This window comes from Monomorium pharaonis, chromosome 4, assembly GCF_013373865.1.
Source record: "Monomorium pharaonis isolate MP-MQ-018 chromosome 4, ASM1337386v2, whole genome shotgun sequence".
Lineage (NCBI taxonomy): Eukaryota > Metazoa > Arthropoda > Insecta > Hymenoptera > Formicidae > Monomorium > Monomorium pharaonis.
Window position 1 is genome coordinate 1,404,488 of NC_050470.1, and position 17,567 is coordinate 1,422,054.

The 17,567-nt window shown below is 28.3% G+C and overlaps 4 protein-coding genes across 4 annotated transcripts; all 4 read left to right on the top strand.

Moving 5' to 3' along the window:
- The first annotated feature begins 50 nt into the window (after nt 1-50).
- LOC105840961 lies at nt 51-11,387 on the top strand. The gene is made up of 15 exons (XM_036285794.1): nt 51-868; nt 1,362-1,707; nt 1,942-2,181; nt 2,418-2,531; nt 2,669-2,824; nt 4,792-5,036; nt 5,224-5,569; nt 6,449-6,559; nt 6,700-6,855; nt 8,259-8,560; nt 8,932-9,274; nt 9,612-9,845; nt 9,951-10,064; nt 10,218-10,373; nt 10,528-11,387. The coding sequence occupies exons 1-15, from the start codon at nt 612-614 to the stop codon at nt 10,576-10,578; spliced, it is 3,171 nt and encodes a 1,056-aa protein (XP_036141687.1). The 5' UTR covers nt 51-611; the 3' UTR covers nt 10,579-11,387.
- Nucleotides 4,094-7,060, top strand: LOC105830109 (odorant receptor 4). The gene is made up of 5 exons (XM_012669276.3): nt 4,094-5,569; nt 5,895-6,131; nt 6,449-6,559; nt 6,700-6,855; nt 6,970-7,060. The coding sequence occupies exons 1-5, from the start codon at nt 5,246-5,248 to the stop codon at nt 7,018-7,020; spliced, it is 879 nt and encodes a 292-aa protein (XP_012524730.1). The 5' UTR covers nt 4,094-5,245; the 3' UTR covers nt 7,021-7,060.
- Nucleotides 11,388-11,396: 9 nt separating the features above from the next.
- On the top strand, nt 11,397-14,215 carry LOC118645080 (odorant receptor 4-like). The gene is made up of 6 exons (XM_036285462.1): nt 11,397-11,653; nt 12,093-12,438; nt 12,766-12,993; nt 13,177-13,290; nt 13,428-13,583; nt 13,840-14,215. Exons 1-6 carry the CDS (start codon nt 11,397-11,399, stop codon nt 13,888-13,890), a joined length of 1,152 nt encoding a protein of 383 aa, XP_036141355.1. The 3' UTR covers nt 13,891-14,215.
- Nucleotides 14,216-14,701: 486 nt separating this feature from the next.
- On the top strand, nt 14,702-17,520 carry LOC118645081 (odorant receptor 4-like). The gene is made up of 6 exons (XM_036285463.1): nt 14,702-14,958; nt 15,398-15,743; nt 16,071-16,298; nt 16,482-16,595; nt 16,733-16,888; nt 17,145-17,520. The coding sequence occupies exons 1-6, from the start codon at nt 14,702-14,704 to the stop codon at nt 17,193-17,195; spliced, it is 1,152 nt and encodes a 383-aa protein (XP_036141356.1). The 3' UTR covers nt 17,196-17,520.
- The last annotated feature ends 47 nt before the right edge of the window (nt 17,521-17,567 follow it).

A 17,567-nucleotide genomic window follows, 5' to 3' on the forward strand; every position in this document is an offset into this window, starting at 1 on the left:
TTTTTCACGTACATTTTCAGATACAAATTCATAAACTTATTAATCCTAATTGCTTCACATATTTCTACAAATTCACTTTTAGTTATTGTAAGCAAAGCAATGTAAAGTTGTGTAGTGTTGCACAAAGTTGTGACTAGCTCTTCATCCTCTAGAGATTAAAACTTTCCTGAAGCACCGTAGTCACGACTGACCGTCGGACATCGAACCGCATCTACGTCCGTACGTATCGTTACATATTTAAAGTGAACAATTCGCGATGCATTACCAGCGCACAAGAGAGAAGGGAAACAAACTTTACCTATCTTTTCATTTCTTACATTAAATTCATGAAAAATGTGTTCACGGTCTATGCTCGGCACGATAAAAATATTTAATGAGCATCTTCAATTGCGATCAATTGCCGAAGGTTGAACCTACTTCTTTCTTAGAACTTTCTTACAGTTTTTTTTTAACGCAAGTATTCTATAATATACATAGAGTTGTCATTGAAACGTATGTGCGTTTGGTCAGAAACATATTTTTTTCATTTACTGAGAATTTTTGTTCTGTTATACACATCTTCGATCGATTTGCCCGTGTGCACAGGGGAGAATAAAGAGAAATAAGAAATTATGGCTCGTAAAAGTACGTTTAACCGCACGTTGAAGTTTATGCTCACTTTGTGTGGTATTTGGCCAGGCACACCATATGTTCTGCTTTGCAGAATATTTTGGGTCGTTTCAATGGCAGTTACTTTATTCTGTCACTACCGTTATTTTTTTACGCATGTGCACTCTGCCGAAATCTTGGACTTAATGGATTGTCTGTCCACCTTCCTTGCATATTCCAAAATAATTTTCAAGTTCTTTGTGTTTTGGTTAAACCAGCGGTAAGTAATACGACTCAAGTTAACTTAACGTTCGACGAGAATATTATGATTAACATATAATATACTCGTGTCAAAACCCAAGCGAAAGATACTGTGTAATTTCAGTGTCATAATTTTTCAGAAAATTTATTTGTACGATAGTTTTCTTCTTAAAAGTAAAGTTAAGTAAAATTAATTAGTGTTACATATTATGTAGCTACAAATAATTTTTTTGTAACAATGTACATCACATGGCGAGTGTCAGTCAATTTTCAGGTGAGAAAATATCGTAAAACGCTTTCATTCAAAAATACAATTGTAATACTTTTATTTGTACTCTTAATACGTTGTACTTATTATATTAATAATTTATGAACAAAAATTATGCGAATAAAAAGCATTGACAATTAGTTTTCAATATCCAAACATAACAAATTTTTTAGATAAATTTACATGACGACAATTAAGATTACATGTCTTGATAGCGCGATTAATGAAAACAATTTATTCACAGAAAATTTGTCGAGATTTTGGCAGTGATGACGGAAGATTGGAGTGACTGCGCTAATAGCGACATTAGCATGCGCGAGGCTGCACGTAAAGCGAAAATATCGGATCGTATTACAAATGCGGTTGTCACCCTTCATACGATGACAATTGTTGCATATTGCATCGGCATCATCCTGGCCGACGCCGATGTCACTGATACTACGAGAGAGTTACCTTTAATCAACAAGCTAGAAATTCCTTTCGACATAAAAACACAATCCATGTACAGAATCGTTTTAATCACGGAATTTTTGCTTATGATTCTTTGCGGATGGGCGGCTGGTATAACAAACTCTTTACTATTGACATTAGTAAGTTAACAATTCTACATATCGAAGCTGCCTTTAATTAAAATTATACAATATGCGTTAAAAAAATATTAAAAGATGCGAAAATCAAAATTAAATATATAAAGAATTTATGTATATATACTTTTTTAAATAACATTATTTGGTACGTTGTGTATTCATCTGATTCGTTATTCAAGTATTAATAATTAAAAAATTATAATTAATTCCATATGTAATATATATCTTTATTTTCAGATTTTACATACGGCTGGTCAAATCGAGATTATGAGTCATTGGCTAGCGCAGCTTGTCCCTCGAATTAAGAATAAGGACAAACATAAATCATTTGCTACGACTACGGGTAAAATTATTCAAAAACATCAAAAAATCATCAGTTTTTCAAAAAACATTGAGAGTCTTTATTCGTCTATCGCATTGCTTCAGTTTGTATCAAATACGATAATGATATGTTCAATAGGTTTTCTTATCGTAACAGTAAGTATCACTATTGAATATACACCTATTGCAATACTTTCAGTGATTGCTAATATGATGTACTCTTCGATATTAATTTATATTTTAATACTGCATGATATATTACATCTGTTAAAATGTTTTGCTTATAAATTTTTTTACTTTTTATTTGTGTTAAAGATTTGTATTAAAGATTTGTGTATAGATTTATATATATTTAAGAAATTTTTGTAAACTATTTCTGCCTAATATTACAGGCAATAGGCAGTCCAAATGCGCTAGAACAAATAATGAAATCATTTTTGTTTTTTACCATAACAAATCTTGAAGCATTTATATTTTGCTATGCGGGAGAATATTTAAACAACAAAGTAAGTGATAAGATAATACCATATTTATAACGATGAAATATTGCCAGTAAAAATAATTATTTTTTTCACATTATTAAAAGTTGTAAAAAAAGAATACTATATAAATATTATAAATTATTTCACTTTTATTTTCGTAGAGCAATGAAATTGGTATCGCGGCGTATAATTGTGAATGGTACGATTTAAAATCTACAGAAAGTCGTTTTCTGTTATTTATCATATTAAGATCGCAGAAACAATTAACACTTACAGTAGGAAAAATGATGGATCTCTCCTTACAAACTTTTACAAGCGTAAGAGATATACTATATTAGATATTATATATATATATATATATATATATATATATATATATACATATAATATATAAACTTTTTATCTTAAAAAGTATAAAGTATAATACATGTAATATAATAATAAAGATCCTGATTTTTCCAAAATAAAAAAAGCAACTCTTCGTTTTAGATCATGAATGCTTCGGGATCATATTTGTCAATGCTGTTGGCAATGCAATGACCAGGTCAACAATTTTTAAATATTAATCGAATAGAAAACTTGAAGTGCGAATCACTAGTTACAAAAACACGTTGTAAACTGATTTATTTTTTCAAATATAATAAGAAATAATTATAATTCTCTTCATTTCATACTTTTTGTTTGATTGTCGATATATTTTCAGTTAAAAAATGGTAAATTTTTTTGTTATGTAAAAAGCAAATTTGCTTACATTCTAACAAGTAAAATAACATAAATTTCAGTTATACTAAATAATTTTTGTTCTTTCCAATTCTTCCCCCTATAGATTTCGGAACTTTCCGGAGGGGTTGCAAGCACAACTGACGGACATAATTATTGGTCATATCTGCCTCCGCCCAAATTATTATTTAAAACAGACATTTCACAGTTGTACTACAAGCGCATAAGGAGGAACAAATAATCCTACTTTTTTCTCTTTACACGCAACAAAACCGCTAAATATACGCAATAAAATAATAGCATTTAAAAAGTTTCATACAACTGTATACATCATACTATACATAAAATATGTCTATAAATATTTTATCTCTTTCAACATTAAAAATACATATATTTTATATACTTGTATTTATGATAAATTTGCGTAATAAATGAGACTTACTTTGTTTATTCAATTAATTTTATAATTATCATCTTTTATATACCATAATAAGCACACAATTATTATTAAGTAATAAAAACTTATTAAAGTGACATTTAATAACATAAATTAAATGTATCGTATCTAATTTTGTCCAATATCAATATGAACTTTGATTATGTGATTTAGAGACATTATTAAAACATTTCAACAATGTTTAAAAAAAACATGTATTAAATAATTTTTTAAAATTGTTTATACAATATGAATTTTTTTTTAATATTCAAATATATAAATAAAATTAATATTTATATGTTACCGAACTATAATGTTTCTTGTTTCCTAATAGTAATTTGTAAAATAGGCAAGACATTATAATTACATATATTGTTTTGCGTAATTAGTTCTGATTTATTTAGATTGTGATTACTGGCTATTAAAAATTATGCCATTTTCATACAAAAATTTGTGTATAACTTGTAAAATTTTTATTACATTGTTCAAGCAAATATATTGCTAATATAAATGATTATACTTTTAATATTACAAGTAACGTAACAGCAAGTTCGCACACGGTCTTCTTTCTTTCAATTTTCTCTAATCCCTCTGGATTTCAAAACTTTTCTGAAGAGTCATGAATACGGTTTGACCATTGGATATAGTCATATCTACCTCCGCACGAATCATTGCATATTTAACATAGACAATTCGCGATTATATTACCAGTATTGAAAAGAGGGAAAAACTACTTTACATTTTTCCCTTATCTTGCAACAAACTTGCGGAAAACAACGGAAAATATATTTACGATCCGCGTGCATGCAATTTACGTACGATAATAATATTTTATAAACATTCAATGATCAGCTTCTGAAGAATATACCAATTTAATAATTTTTTAGATTTCTCTTTCTGCCTTTTAGTCTCTTAGATAGATATTCTGTAGTGTATGGTTTCCATCACGTGAAATATAAACTATATTTCACTGAAGTGTTCGTCGAAAGATAGACCTATAGTGGTGGAAATATATTTCTTTTGCCTTATACCAAAGACTTTAATTTTTATATTTGTTACACACCTTAACAAATTTATTTGTATAAACAGGCAGGAGTAAAAAGAACATAGAGAATCATGGTTGGTCAGAATCCGCTTAACCGCATGGTGAAATTTATACTCACTTTGTGCGGTGTTTGGCCAGGTGGATCATCTGTTCTATTCTGCAGAATACTTTTCACCGTTTCACTGACATTTGCTCAGTACTGTAACTACCGTTACATTATGATACACATGCATTCTATTGCAATTGAGGATGTCGTAACCTGGTTGACCGTCGTCTTGGCACACTGCAAGGTGTTTTTTAAGTGCCTCATATTTTGGTTAAATCAACGGTAAGTAATGTGTACATGTATAAAATTGGAAACAATATAGAAGTATTCCAACAAATTTTGCTGGTTGGAATATGTGAAAGGTTTGTTTACATATTTAACATACAGAAATAACAAATATGGAAAGAGATGAGTATTCACAGTACAAAAATTAAGATAGCTTTAAGATCGATAATATAATCATTTATAGAAAATTCATCGAAGTCTTAACAATGATGCAAGAGGATTGGAGTGATTGCGCTAAGAACGATGTCTGCATGCGTGAGACAGTAAGAAAAGCAAAAATGTCGGAACGTATTACAAATATGTTGATAATCCTCCACACGACGTCAATTGTTTCACATTCCATGGGTGTCTTTTTGGCTAATGTCGATGTCACCAGTAACACGACGGAGATACTCTTCTTCACTAAGATTGACTATCCTTTTGATATAAACACGCAATCCACATATAGATTTGTTTTAGTAACAGATTTCTTCTTTTTACTCACGTGTTCCTGTTCAGCTGCTATAACAAATGCTTTGTTAGTAATTTTGGTAAGTTAAAAGCGCACAAACTATATTCAAATAAACGATGTTTAATTAAAAAAAATAATTTAAAAGAAAATGATAACTTTTTAATCTTATTTATATAGTAACTGTATTGTGCGTATTCTAAAACATATTTAAGATATTTAAAATAACAGGAATTCTAAAGAAATATAGATTAAAATTTATAATAAATTATCTATAAACCGAATTTATATATGTATATGTATTTCCGTGTAGATTGCCATTCTACACAATACATTTTTTGTATTGCTTAAATTAATCGATTGTGGATTCTAATTAATTCCGCAGACAATGGAATTTTTATTTTCAGATTCTACATACAGCTGGCCAAATCAATATTCTGCGTTACTGGTTAATGGAGCTTACATCCTTTAAAGAAAAAAACAAAAATGAATCAATCGCTGTCATAATGACTAAAATTATTCAAAAACATCAAAAAATTATACTTTTTACGGAAAATATTGAAAGCCTTTATACATATATTGCGTTGGTGCTATTTGCGTCAAATATGATATTGATTTGTTTGGTCGCTTTTCTTGTCGTAAAGGTGGATAAGATTAAATATTGCTCTAATGTTTCTCTATCTATTTTTTTGATTATAGATAATATAACATTAAACTTTACATCTTACATACAACTTCATTATTTGTATGTGTTCAACATTATATACTATATTTTTTTAACATAATAGAAAATACTCTAAAAAGTTACATATTTAATTAATATAACATATTAATATAATACTTAAATGTATTATTATACTTAATAACAGATAATATTTGTATTATGTATTATTAATTTTATATTATATTAAATTTAAATTTAATAATTCTTTACATGTTATTTTGCATATTAATGTTGTAGAGAATTAGCGCCCTTAATGCAGAGTTAATAATAAAAAATCTCTTATTTTTCACTATTACGAACATCGAAGCGTATATATACTGCTATCTTGGTGAATACTTGAGGGACAAGGTTAGCAATAAAATATTTATAATAAAATATTAATATTTGTCATAAAATGCTAATGATAAATACAAGTGTATTTTATCTAATTAATAAATATATTGTAAAGAACACATTAAACATTAAACATTTTCCTATTATTTTTATAGAGCAGAAAAATTGATTTTGCGGTGTACAGCTCTACATGGTATGATATGAAAAATAAAGATAGTAGTACTCTACTATTTGTCCTACTGAGATCGCAAAAGCAACTAACGCTAACAATTGGGAAAATGATGGATCTGTCCTTGCAAACCTTTACAAGTGTAAGATTTATATATCAACATTCCATATTGATGACATAGAAAGCACATCTTTAAATTATTAGAAATAAAAATATTGAATCTTCTAATACAAAAAATATAAAAATATTCTTCTAGATTATGAATGCTTCAGGATCATATTTGTCGGTACTATTAGCAATGCAATAGACATTACATCATAACACAGATTTTTTTAGCAACAATAAAAAATGTTATGGTTTATACACATTAGTAGTTTTAGAAATTCAAGTTGATATAATATATCTCTCCAATTATAAATATGAGATATTAATTTAAATCGTTTTATCTAAAAGTACAATATAATGCAATGTGATTGAATTGAGATGTTTAATTAAAATTAAATTTATTATAAATAATGTATTATATTATAAAAAAAACATTTAAAAAATTCTTTTGCGTATATATACATAATATATATACATAATAGCAAATGCAAATATCAATATTTATTATTTTCGTAGAGATTTATTTTAACAAAAATTTCTCTTCAAAAGAAAATTCTTTAATATTCTTATTCTTAATAAAGGTTTATTTCAATAACAATTTTTTAATAAAGATTTTCTGTATTATTCATAAAATATTATATATATGTACATATATATATATATATATATATATATATATATATGTATATATATATAATAATGATACTTTGAGACATGTCTTCAAAGTATACAAATATCTTCAAAATATGCGTTTAATAAAAATTTTGTCCCCAAAGTAAACGTTTCACATATATATATATATAATGAAATAATTAGATTTACATAACAATGCACAAAATAAGAATAATTATGTTTGAAAAAGTGACATTTTTTAAATTATATGATGTTATTCGTCGTGAAGTAACGCGATGTAATAAAAATAAAATCGATTACATTGTCAATGCTTGTCGGCACTGCTATCGTTGCTTCTTGTGGGATATTATCCATTTAATGCACAGAGAGCGATTTCTAGGAAAAGTTGTGATGCCGTAATGGACAAAATCGAGGAGATTTTCTCGTGGGATGGATGATATCCCTCTGTATGTATCATTATATATTTATTATACGCACTTTATGTCTGCATTGTAGCTTGTCGGTATTAAAGAGACCGGAAAAGTATATTTTATCTTATATTTCTTTTTTTTCCACAAAGTTTCAAGGGAACATGACGGGTGTTTTTGAGGTCTGCACGCACAATAAAAATATTTTATAAGTAAGTCCTATTGATCGATTTGCCGGGGGTGCACCTGTTTGAACACTTCCCACAATGCTCTCCTAGTCTTTATGCAAATGTCCAATGATATACATCCTGCTATCATTGGGAAATACATCTGTAGCGACAGCACAATCTTTAATTTTTTTCTTTAAAAAATTTTTACTCTGTTAGATGTTTTCTAACACTTTCGCTTAAACACAATCAGGTGTAAAAAAAAAAAAAAAATGGCTATAACCCGTAAAAGCACGTTTAGTCGTATAGTGTTTCTTATGCTCCCCTTGTTTGGTGTCAGTTCAGACAGATTGGTCATTTTAATTACCAGATTGTTTTGGATTGCAATAACAGCATTTATCGAATTGTGTCACTATCTTTATTTTACGACGCATTTAAGTTCAGAGAATTTTTTCAATTTGGTGGATTGTGTTTGCAGTTTTTTGGCACATGCAAAAGTATTCATTAAACTCGTTGCGTTCTGGGTGAACCAACGGTAAGCAAAACAAATGCATTAATTAAAGTTTTAATTTTTTTATAAAAAAATTTGATTATTTGTAAATTAATGTATATTAATTAAAACAATTATTAATTAAAATCATCGATGGCGTTCAAAAGTTGTACAATGCGTTTTTTTTTAATTGTCTTTTTTATGCACATTGAGTTCTTTGTTACTACGTGAAAAAGAAAGGAAAATTGTAGAAGTATAAATAAAATTTGTAAAATAAAATTTTGTTTAAAACAAAAAACAACTTTAACGTTGTACAATCAGAGGCGTAATATTTTTAAACATATAGTTCTCTATGACGCGATGAATAGGACCCTTATTTAAATTCGACAGCATGATCGAGGAACAATCGTCCACAGAAAGTTCGAGGAGACTTTGGCATTAATTACGGACGATTGGAGTGATTACGCTAAGAATGACATCGGCATGCGTGTAATGATAGGCAAGGCAAAAATATCCGATCGCATCACTCACATAATAATCATTCTTCACACGATCAATATCTTTGCTTATTGCCTGGGAGTCATCATCGCTGATGCTGATGTTACTGAAACAATTGAGTTGCCTCTTGTCAACAAATTAGAGCTTCCCTTTAGCATTAACACGCAACACATGTACAGATTTGTGCTAATCGTAGAATTTATACACATGATTCTTTGCAATTGGGTAGCTGGCCTCTACAACGCCGTGCTTTTGACTCTGGTAAGTTATAATTATATAAGCAAGTTAATAAGAAATATAAACTATATCAATAGTAAATTTAAATTTTGTAGTACTTTTTGCAGAATAATATATTATTACATTTAGACACAATTAAATTTAATATAATGTATAGTATTTGTTTTTTCAAAGAAAAAAACAACTCTGCGATACATACAAAAAAATCTTTTAAAATATGTTACGTATAAATATATATTTTATAAATAATATTTATTAAATACTAACTTTTTTTTTCATTCTTCTATACAACCATTCGTAATTTAATTATTTGTGGATGTAGTTAAAATGACTTTAAATAAAAATAAATCTCCTTTTTCAGGTCTTTCATGTAGGTGGCCAAATAGATATTCTGCAATGCTGGTTGGCGAAGTTTATACCTAAAGATATTGAAAATAAGCAAGAATCAATCGTCATGACAAATAAGTTTATTCTAAAACATCAAAAAATTATTCAATTTTCAGAAAACATCGAGAGCTTGTATACGTATATCGCGTTACTATTATTCGCGTCAAACACAATGTTAATTTGCTTACTTGCCTTTATCATTGTAACTGTAAGTACAGTAGTTTCACTATAAAGAAAAATTTTTCATTCTATGAAACAAAACTTGGTTTTACTTAGAGGTTTTGGAAATAATACTATTTCCTTATTTTCTCAGGCAATTGGTACTGCCGATGCCATGGAACAAATTATAAAATGTATTTTATTCTTCACGACAACGAATGTAGAGGCATTCATATTTTGCTATGCCGGAGAATATCTGAACAATAAGGTCAGCGATAAAAAAAAATTATTACATTAATAAAACAAATTGTTAATGACAGTGTAAATAATTAAATACATTTTTTATAAAACAAATATAAATAATTTGACTTTATTGCTAAGTCAATATTATTAAATATCTTTGTTATTTTAATTTTCATAGAGCAAAGAGATCGGATTTGCAACATATAATTGCGCATGGTACAATTTAAAGCCCAAAGATAGTCGCATTTTGTCATTTATAATATTAAGATCTCAGAAGCAATTGACGCTAACGGCTGGGAAGATGATGGATCTCACTTTACAAACTTTTGCAAGTGTAAGATTCCAGTAAAATTATGACTTTTAATTCTACTTCTATTAGGCAATATTTGTTAGATAAAATTTTCTTTTATCAGCAATCCTTTTTTTTTGCTAAAGCAATATTTCATTCAGACAAATATTAAATTCTAACGCAAACAACATTGTTATAGATTATGAATGCTTCAGGATCGTATTTATCAGTGTTATTGGCGATGCAATAAACATCATGTCCATCTCGATAACTTTTAATCAATAGTCGTGAGGCGTGTACAGAGGCGATATGTAAATATGCCTTTACTAGTTACATTAACACACATTGTATAACATATTATAGATATTTTTCTGAATATATGTCTATAAAAAAAAATAATTTACATAAAATATAGTATAAAGTTATAGTAAGCAATATCGGTCTCTATAAAATGCCATACTCACTATATATCTCAATTTCTTATGAAAAGACAAATCATGATTTTTTTCCTACAACTGAGAGTTCACAGAGTAAAAACCTTGTACGCAGAGAGATATACAGATTCGCAGTAATTTAATTTTCTGTTATTTTCTTTTGCCCTCCAAACTTCGAAATGTTTCCAAAGCTCGTCGAGCCCGACTCGCAATTGAATATACCATATCTATGTCCACGTGTATCATTGCTTATTTAAAGCAAGCAATTTGCAACCATATCATCGGCCCTCGGAAAAAAAGAGACCTCACCTGTTCCCTTGTTTTTATTTAAATTGTCAGGACCTACGACAGATGTATTGGTGATCTGCACGCAGCACGGTAAAAATATTTAATGAGTTTCTTTTCCATTGGTTGACAATCCAAGGGTGAATTCGTGTGATGATCTTTCAGGAAATGTCCAGTCTTTACTCAGCAATTTTGTAATGTATGTCCATCGAAAAACGTATCTCTGGCGTGCATGATCGAATTCGTTGTGTCGAATCTCTATTTTGTTCATTAAAAGCGATTTGTTAAAAGTAATAAATTTGTCGTATATTTTGATGTGATTTAATAAAACAAAAGGAAACAAAATATTATGATCAGGAAGAACACGATTAATCGCACAATAGAAGTTATATTTACTTTGTTTGGAATATGGCCAGATGCTTCGTGCATTTCATTTTGCAGAATTTTTTGGATTGTCTCGATAATAATTGTTCAATTCTATCACTACCGGTATTTGCAAACACATCTCTATTCTGATGATATTTTCAATTTGATGGACTGTGTAAACAGCTTTCTAGCATGTATGAAAGTGATGACCAAGTTTATTGTGTTTTGGTTGAATCAGCGGTAAGTAGGAACAATACAAAGATTGACATATAAATATTAATAAAAATTGGCTAGAATCAAAGCATTGTTGAGTGTAACGCATTCATAAATAATTTCTGTGGTAAAAAAATTAATTAATTAATTTTCAATTAGTCTTTTAATAATAAGTTATGTAATAATTAATTTAATTACATTATTTGTTGTTAATTACATGTGTTAATATGTCAAACGGCATTCTAAGATACGATTGTTTAGAATCTATTATATATTCATGTGCGTTTAATTCTGTATTTTTATTTAATAAGAGAAAAATATTTAAAAACTAAAATTTTATGATGTAATATTGAAGAGCATATTGTTAGAGTTATCTAGTCACATTTGGGAAAAGACAATTTTCTAAGGACTTGAAGTAATCTTTTTTGTAATTAATAGGATAATCGACGAACCAAATCATCCACAGAAAATTCATCATAACTTTGAAAATGATAACGGAAGACTGGGACAGTTGCGCCAACAATGAGATTGACATGCACGAAACAATATATAAAGCAAAGTTATCGAGTCGTATCACTAATGCAATGATAATTCTCCATATGATAAGTGCCGTTGCGTATAGCATACGAATCATCCTGGCTGATGTCGATGTCACCAATCGCACATCCGACCTGCCCTATATCTGTAAAATGGAACTTCCCTTCGATGTAAATACACAAAGAACGTATAAAATGATATTAATCATACAAACTGTGTATGTCATCATGTGCACTTTGGCTGCTGGTGCTGTAAATGCTTTGCTTCTAACATTGGTAAGTTAAGGAATTAGCAATTAGAATTATTGCGAATGACAAGTGCAACAATAACAAATATTAAAGATAATAAAAATTCATCATATTAAAATCTAGCAAAAGCTTATATGCTTACGCTAAAAAAATTGTTATATTTATAAGTAAATATATTAATATTAGTATCACATACATACATATTTTCTGTATTTAAATAAATATTGACAAATATGAAAGTATTTCCTCATAAACTTAATAAATAATTTCTTTAAATAAAAAAAATGTTAAAATAAATATATTTATTTAATAATAAATTATTTTTTAAACTAAACTACAAATTTTTATTTTTAGGTTTTACATACAGGCGGTCAAATAGACATTCTGCGTTGCTGGTTGTTAAATTTTGCATCCCAGGAAAATGAAAAGAACGAATCAATTACAACGGGCAAAATTATTCAGAAACATCAGAAAATCATTAACTTCTCTAAGAATATTGAAAATTTGTACACATATATCGCGTTATTCCAGTTTACCTCTAATATTATAATGATTTGCTCTTTGGCATTTCTCATCATAAACGTACGTGAGAGATTAAAATTAAAATTCTACAAATTAATAACTGCTGTTTATCGCGGGCTTACTAATAAAGAAACAACTGTTTTAATTAATTTCCTTGCATTTTATACAACACAGATAAGATATAAAAATATAGGTAACTATTTATACCTGCGCTAATACGCTAATAATTTTTTTTATTTATAGGCGATCGGTACACCTGATGCGACGGAGCAAATAATAAGATCTCTTCTTTTCTACGTCATAACAAATCTAGAAGCGTTTGTATTCTGCTATGCTGGAGAATATTTGAACAACAAGGTTAGCAAAAAATAAAGTTTATAACCAATAATAAAACAACAAATAATTCTTCAAATTCCGTGTTAAAACAGTAAACATTAGAAAAAAAATTATCAAATGTTATACTAAAAAGAATATTTATAAAATGTACTTTCTAGAGTAAAGCGGTCGGACACGCAGCATACAATTCCGCATGGTATAATTTAAAGCCTGAAGACACTTGTATTTTGTCATTTATAATATTAAGGTCGCAAACACAACTGACGCTAACTGTTGGAAAAATGGCAAATCTCTCTTTAGATTATTTTACAAGTGTAAGAATTATGAATTAACTCTACATATTTTTTGCATAAATTACGAATATAATGTTTGTTATAAAATATTTATCTCTCTATTTTCCAGAGAATTTATTTACTTATGTAAAGTTTTTATATACTTTTTTTGTACATAATTAACTTTAAATTTTTGCAACAAAAATCACATCTATAATTTAATATCTAATCTGTTACAAGTTTATAATTATATATAATTGTTATCTTACAATATAATAAGAAAATGACATTGTTATAGATTATGAATGCTTCAGGATCCTATCTATCAGTATTATTGGCAATGCAATAAACACGATGTCAATCTCAATAACTTTTAATCAATAGTCGTGAAGCGTGTACAGAGGCGATATGTAAATATGCCTTTACTAGTTACATTAACATACATTGTATAATATTGGGTATATTTCTGAATATATGTCTATGAGAAAAAAATAATTTACATAAAATATAGCATAAAGTTATAGTAAGCAATATCGGTCTCTATAAAATGTCATACTCACTATATATCTCAATTCTTATGAAAAGACAAATTATGATTTTTTTCCTACAACTGAGAGTTCACAGAGTAAAAACATTGTACGCAAAGATAGATATACAGATCCGCAGTAATTTAATTTTCTGTTACTTTCTTTTGCCCTCCAAACTTCAAAATGTTTCCAAAGCTCGTCGAGCCCGACTCGCAATTGAATATACCATATCTATGTCCACGTGTATCATTGCTTATTTAAAGCAAGCAATTTGCAACCATATCATCGGCCCTCGGAAAAAAAGAGATCTTACCTGTTCCCTTGTTTTTATTTAAATTGTCAGGACCCACGACAGATGTATTGGTAGTCTGCACGCAGCACGGTAAAAATATTTAATGAGTTTCTTTTCCATTGGTTGACAATCCAAGGGTGAATTTGCGTGATGACCTTTCAGGAAATGCCCAGTCTTTACTCAGCAATTTTGTGATGTATGTCCATCGAAAAACGTACCTTTGGCGTGCATGATCGAATTCGTTGTATCTCTATTTGGTTCATTAAAAGCGATTTGTTAAAAGCAATAAATTTGTTGTATATTTTGATGTGATTTAATAAAACAAGGAGTAACAGAATATTATGATCCGGAAGAACACGATTAATCGCACAATAGAAGTTATGTTTACTTTGTTTGGAATATGGCCAGATGCTTCGTGTATTCCATTTTGCAGAATTTTTTGGATTGTCTCGATAATAATTGTTCAATTCTATCACTACCGGTATTTGCAAACACATCTCTATTCTGATGATATTTTCAATTTGATGGACTGTGTAAACAGCTTTCTAGCATGTATGAAAGTGATGACCAAGTTTATTGTGTTTTGGTTGAATCAGCGGTAAGTAGGAACAATACAAAGATTGACATATAAATATTAATAAAAATTGGCTAGAATCAAAGCATTGTTGAGTGTAACGCATTCATAAATAATTTCTGTGGTAAAAAAATTAATTAATTAATTTTCAATTAGTCTTTTAATAATAAGTTATGTAATAATTAATTTAATTACATTATTTGTTGTTAATTACATGTGTTAATATGTCAAACGGCATTCTAAGATACGATTGTTTAGAATCTATTATATATTCATGTGCGTTTAATTCTGTATTTTTATTTAATAAGAGAAAAATATTTAAAAACTAAAATTTTATGATGTAATATTGAAGAGCATATTGTTAGAGTTATCTAGTCACATTTGGGAAAAGACAATTTTCTAAGGACTTGAAGTAATCTTTTTTGTAATTAATAGGATAATCGACGAACCAAATCATCCACAGAAAATTCATCATAACTTTGAAAATGATAACGGAAGACTGGGACAGTTGCGCCAACAATGAGATTGACATGCACGAAACAATATATAAAGCAAAGTTATCGAGTCGTATCACTAATGCAATGATAATTCTCCATATGATAAGTGCCGTTGCGTATAGCATACGAATCATCCTGGCTGATGTCGATGTCACCAATCGCACATCCGACCTGCCCTATATCTGTAAAATGGAACTTCCCTTCGATGTAAATACACAAAGAACGTATAAAATGATATTAATCATACAAACTGTGTATGTCATCATGTGCACTTTGGCTGCTGGTGCTGTAAATGCTTTGCTTCTAACATTGGTAAGTTAAGGAATTAGCAATTAGAATTATTGCGAATGACAAGTGCAACAATAACAAATATTAAAGATAATAAAAATTCATCATATTAAAATCTAGCAAAAGCTTATATGCTTACGCTAAAAAAATTGTTATATTTATAAGTAAATATATTAATATTAGTATCACATACATACATATTTTCTGTATTTAAATAAATATTGACAAATATGAAAGTATTTCCTCATAAACTTAATAAATAATTTCTTTAAATAAAAAAAATGTTAAAATAAATATATTTATTTAATAATAAATTATTTTTTAAACTAAACTACAAATTTTTATTTTTAGGTTTTACATACAGGCGGTCAAATAGACATTCTGCGTTGCTGGTTGTTAAATTTTGCATCCCAGGAAAATGAAAAGAACGAATCAATTACAACGGGCAAAATTATTCAGAAACATCAGAAAATCATTAACTTCTCTAAGAATATTGAAAATTTGTACACATATATCGCGTTATTCCAGTTTACCTCTAATATTATAATGATTTGCTCTTTGGCATTTCTCATCATAAACGTACGTGAGAGATTAAAATTAAAATTCTACAAATTAATAACTGCTGTTTATCGCGGGCTTACTAATAAAGAAACAACTGTTTTAATTAATTTCCTTGCATTTTATACAACACAGATAAGATATAAAAATATAGGTAACTATTTATACCTGCGCTAATACGCTAATAATTTTTTTTATTTATAGGCGATCGGTACACCTGATGCGACGGAGCAAATAATAAGATCTCTTCTTTTCTACGTCATAACAAATCTAGAAGCGTTTGTATTCTGCTATGCTGGAGAATATTTGAACAACAAGGTTAGCAAAAAATAAAGTTTATAACCAATAATAAAACAACAAATAATTCTTCAAATTCCGTGTTAAAACAGTAAACATTAGAAAAAAAATTATCAAATGTTATACTAAAAAGAATATTTATAAAATGTACTTTCTAGAGTAAAGCGGTCGGACACGCAGCATACAATTCCGCATGGTATAATTTAAAGCCTGAAGACACTTGTATTTTGTCATTTATAATATTAAGGTCGCAAACACAACTGACGCTAACTGTTGGAAAAATGGCAAATCTCTCTTTAGATTATTTTACAAGTGTAAGAATTATGAATTAACTCTACATATTTTTTGCATAAATTACGAATATAATGTTTGTTATAAAATATTTATCTCTCTATTTTCCAGAGAATTTATTTACTTATGTAAAGTTTTTATATACTTTTTTTGTACATAATTAACTTTAAATTTTTGCAACAAAAATCACATCTATAATTTAATATCTAATCTGTTACAAGTTTATAATTATATATAATTGTTATCTTACAATATAATAAGAAAATGACATTGTTATAGATTATGAATGCTTCAGGATCCTATCTATCAGTATTATTGGCAATGCAATAAACACGATGTCAATCTCAATAACTTTTAATCAATAGTCGTGAAGCGTGTACAGAGGCGATATGTAAATATGCCTTTACTAGTTACATTAACATACATTGTATAATATTGGGTATATTTCTGAATATATGTCTATGAGAAAAAAATAATTTACATAAAATATAGCATAAAGTTATAGTAAGCAATATCGGTCTCTATAAAATGTCATACTCACTATATATCTCAATTCTTATGAAAAGACAAATTATGATTTTTTTCCTACAACTGAGAGTTCACAGAGTAAAAACATTGTACGCAAAGATAGATATACAGATCCGCAGTAATTTAATTTTCTGTTACTTTCTTTTGCCCTCCAAACTTCAAAATGTTTCCAAA

Coding starts and splice junctions, on each gene's coding strand:
- LOC105840961 (XM_036285794.1), top strand. CDS start 612: ATGGCTCGTAAAAGTACGTTTAACCGCACGTTGAAGTTTATGCTCACT. Junction 2,182..2,417: donor TAGGTTTTCTTATCGTAACA/GTAAGTATCACT, acceptor CTAATATTACAG/GCAATAGGCAGTCCAAATGC. Junction 10,374..10,527: donor CTTTACAAACTTTTGCAAGT/GTAAGATTCCAG, acceptor ACATTGTTATAG/ATTATGAATGCTTCAGGATC.
- LOC118645081 (XM_036285463.1), top strand. CDS start 14,702: ATGATCCGGAAGAACACGATTAATCGCACAATAGAAGTTATGTTTACT. Junction 14,959..15,397: donor GTGTTTTGGTTGAATCAGCG/GTAAGTAGGAAC, acceptor AATCATCCACAG/AAAATTCATCATAACTTTGA. Junction 16,596..16,732: donor GAGAATATTTGAACAACAAG/GTTAGCAAAAAA, acceptor TGTACTTTCTAG/AGTAAAGCGGTCGGACACGC.
- LOC118645080 (XM_036285462.1), top strand. CDS start 11,397: ATGATCAGGAAGAACACGATTAATCGCACAATAGAAGTTATATTTACT. Junction 12,439..12,765: donor ATGCTTTGCTTCTAACATTG/GTAAGTTAAGGA, acceptor TTTTATTTTTAG/GTTTTACATACAGGCGGTCA. Junction 13,291..13,427: donor GAGAATATTTGAACAACAAG/GTTAGCAAAAAA, acceptor TGTACTTTCTAG/AGTAAAGCGGTCGGACACGC.
- LOC105830109 (XM_012669276.3), top strand. CDS start 5,246: ATGATGCAAGAGGATTGGAGTGATTGCGCTAAGAACGATGTCTGCATG. Junction 6,132..6,448: donor TCGCTTTTCTTGTCGTAAAG/GTGGATAAGATT, acceptor TTAATGTTGTAG/AGAATTAGCGCCCTTAATGC. Junction 6,856..6,969: donor CCTTGCAAACCTTTACAAGT/GTAAGATTTATA, acceptor ATATTCTTCTAG/ATTATGAATGCTTCAGGATC.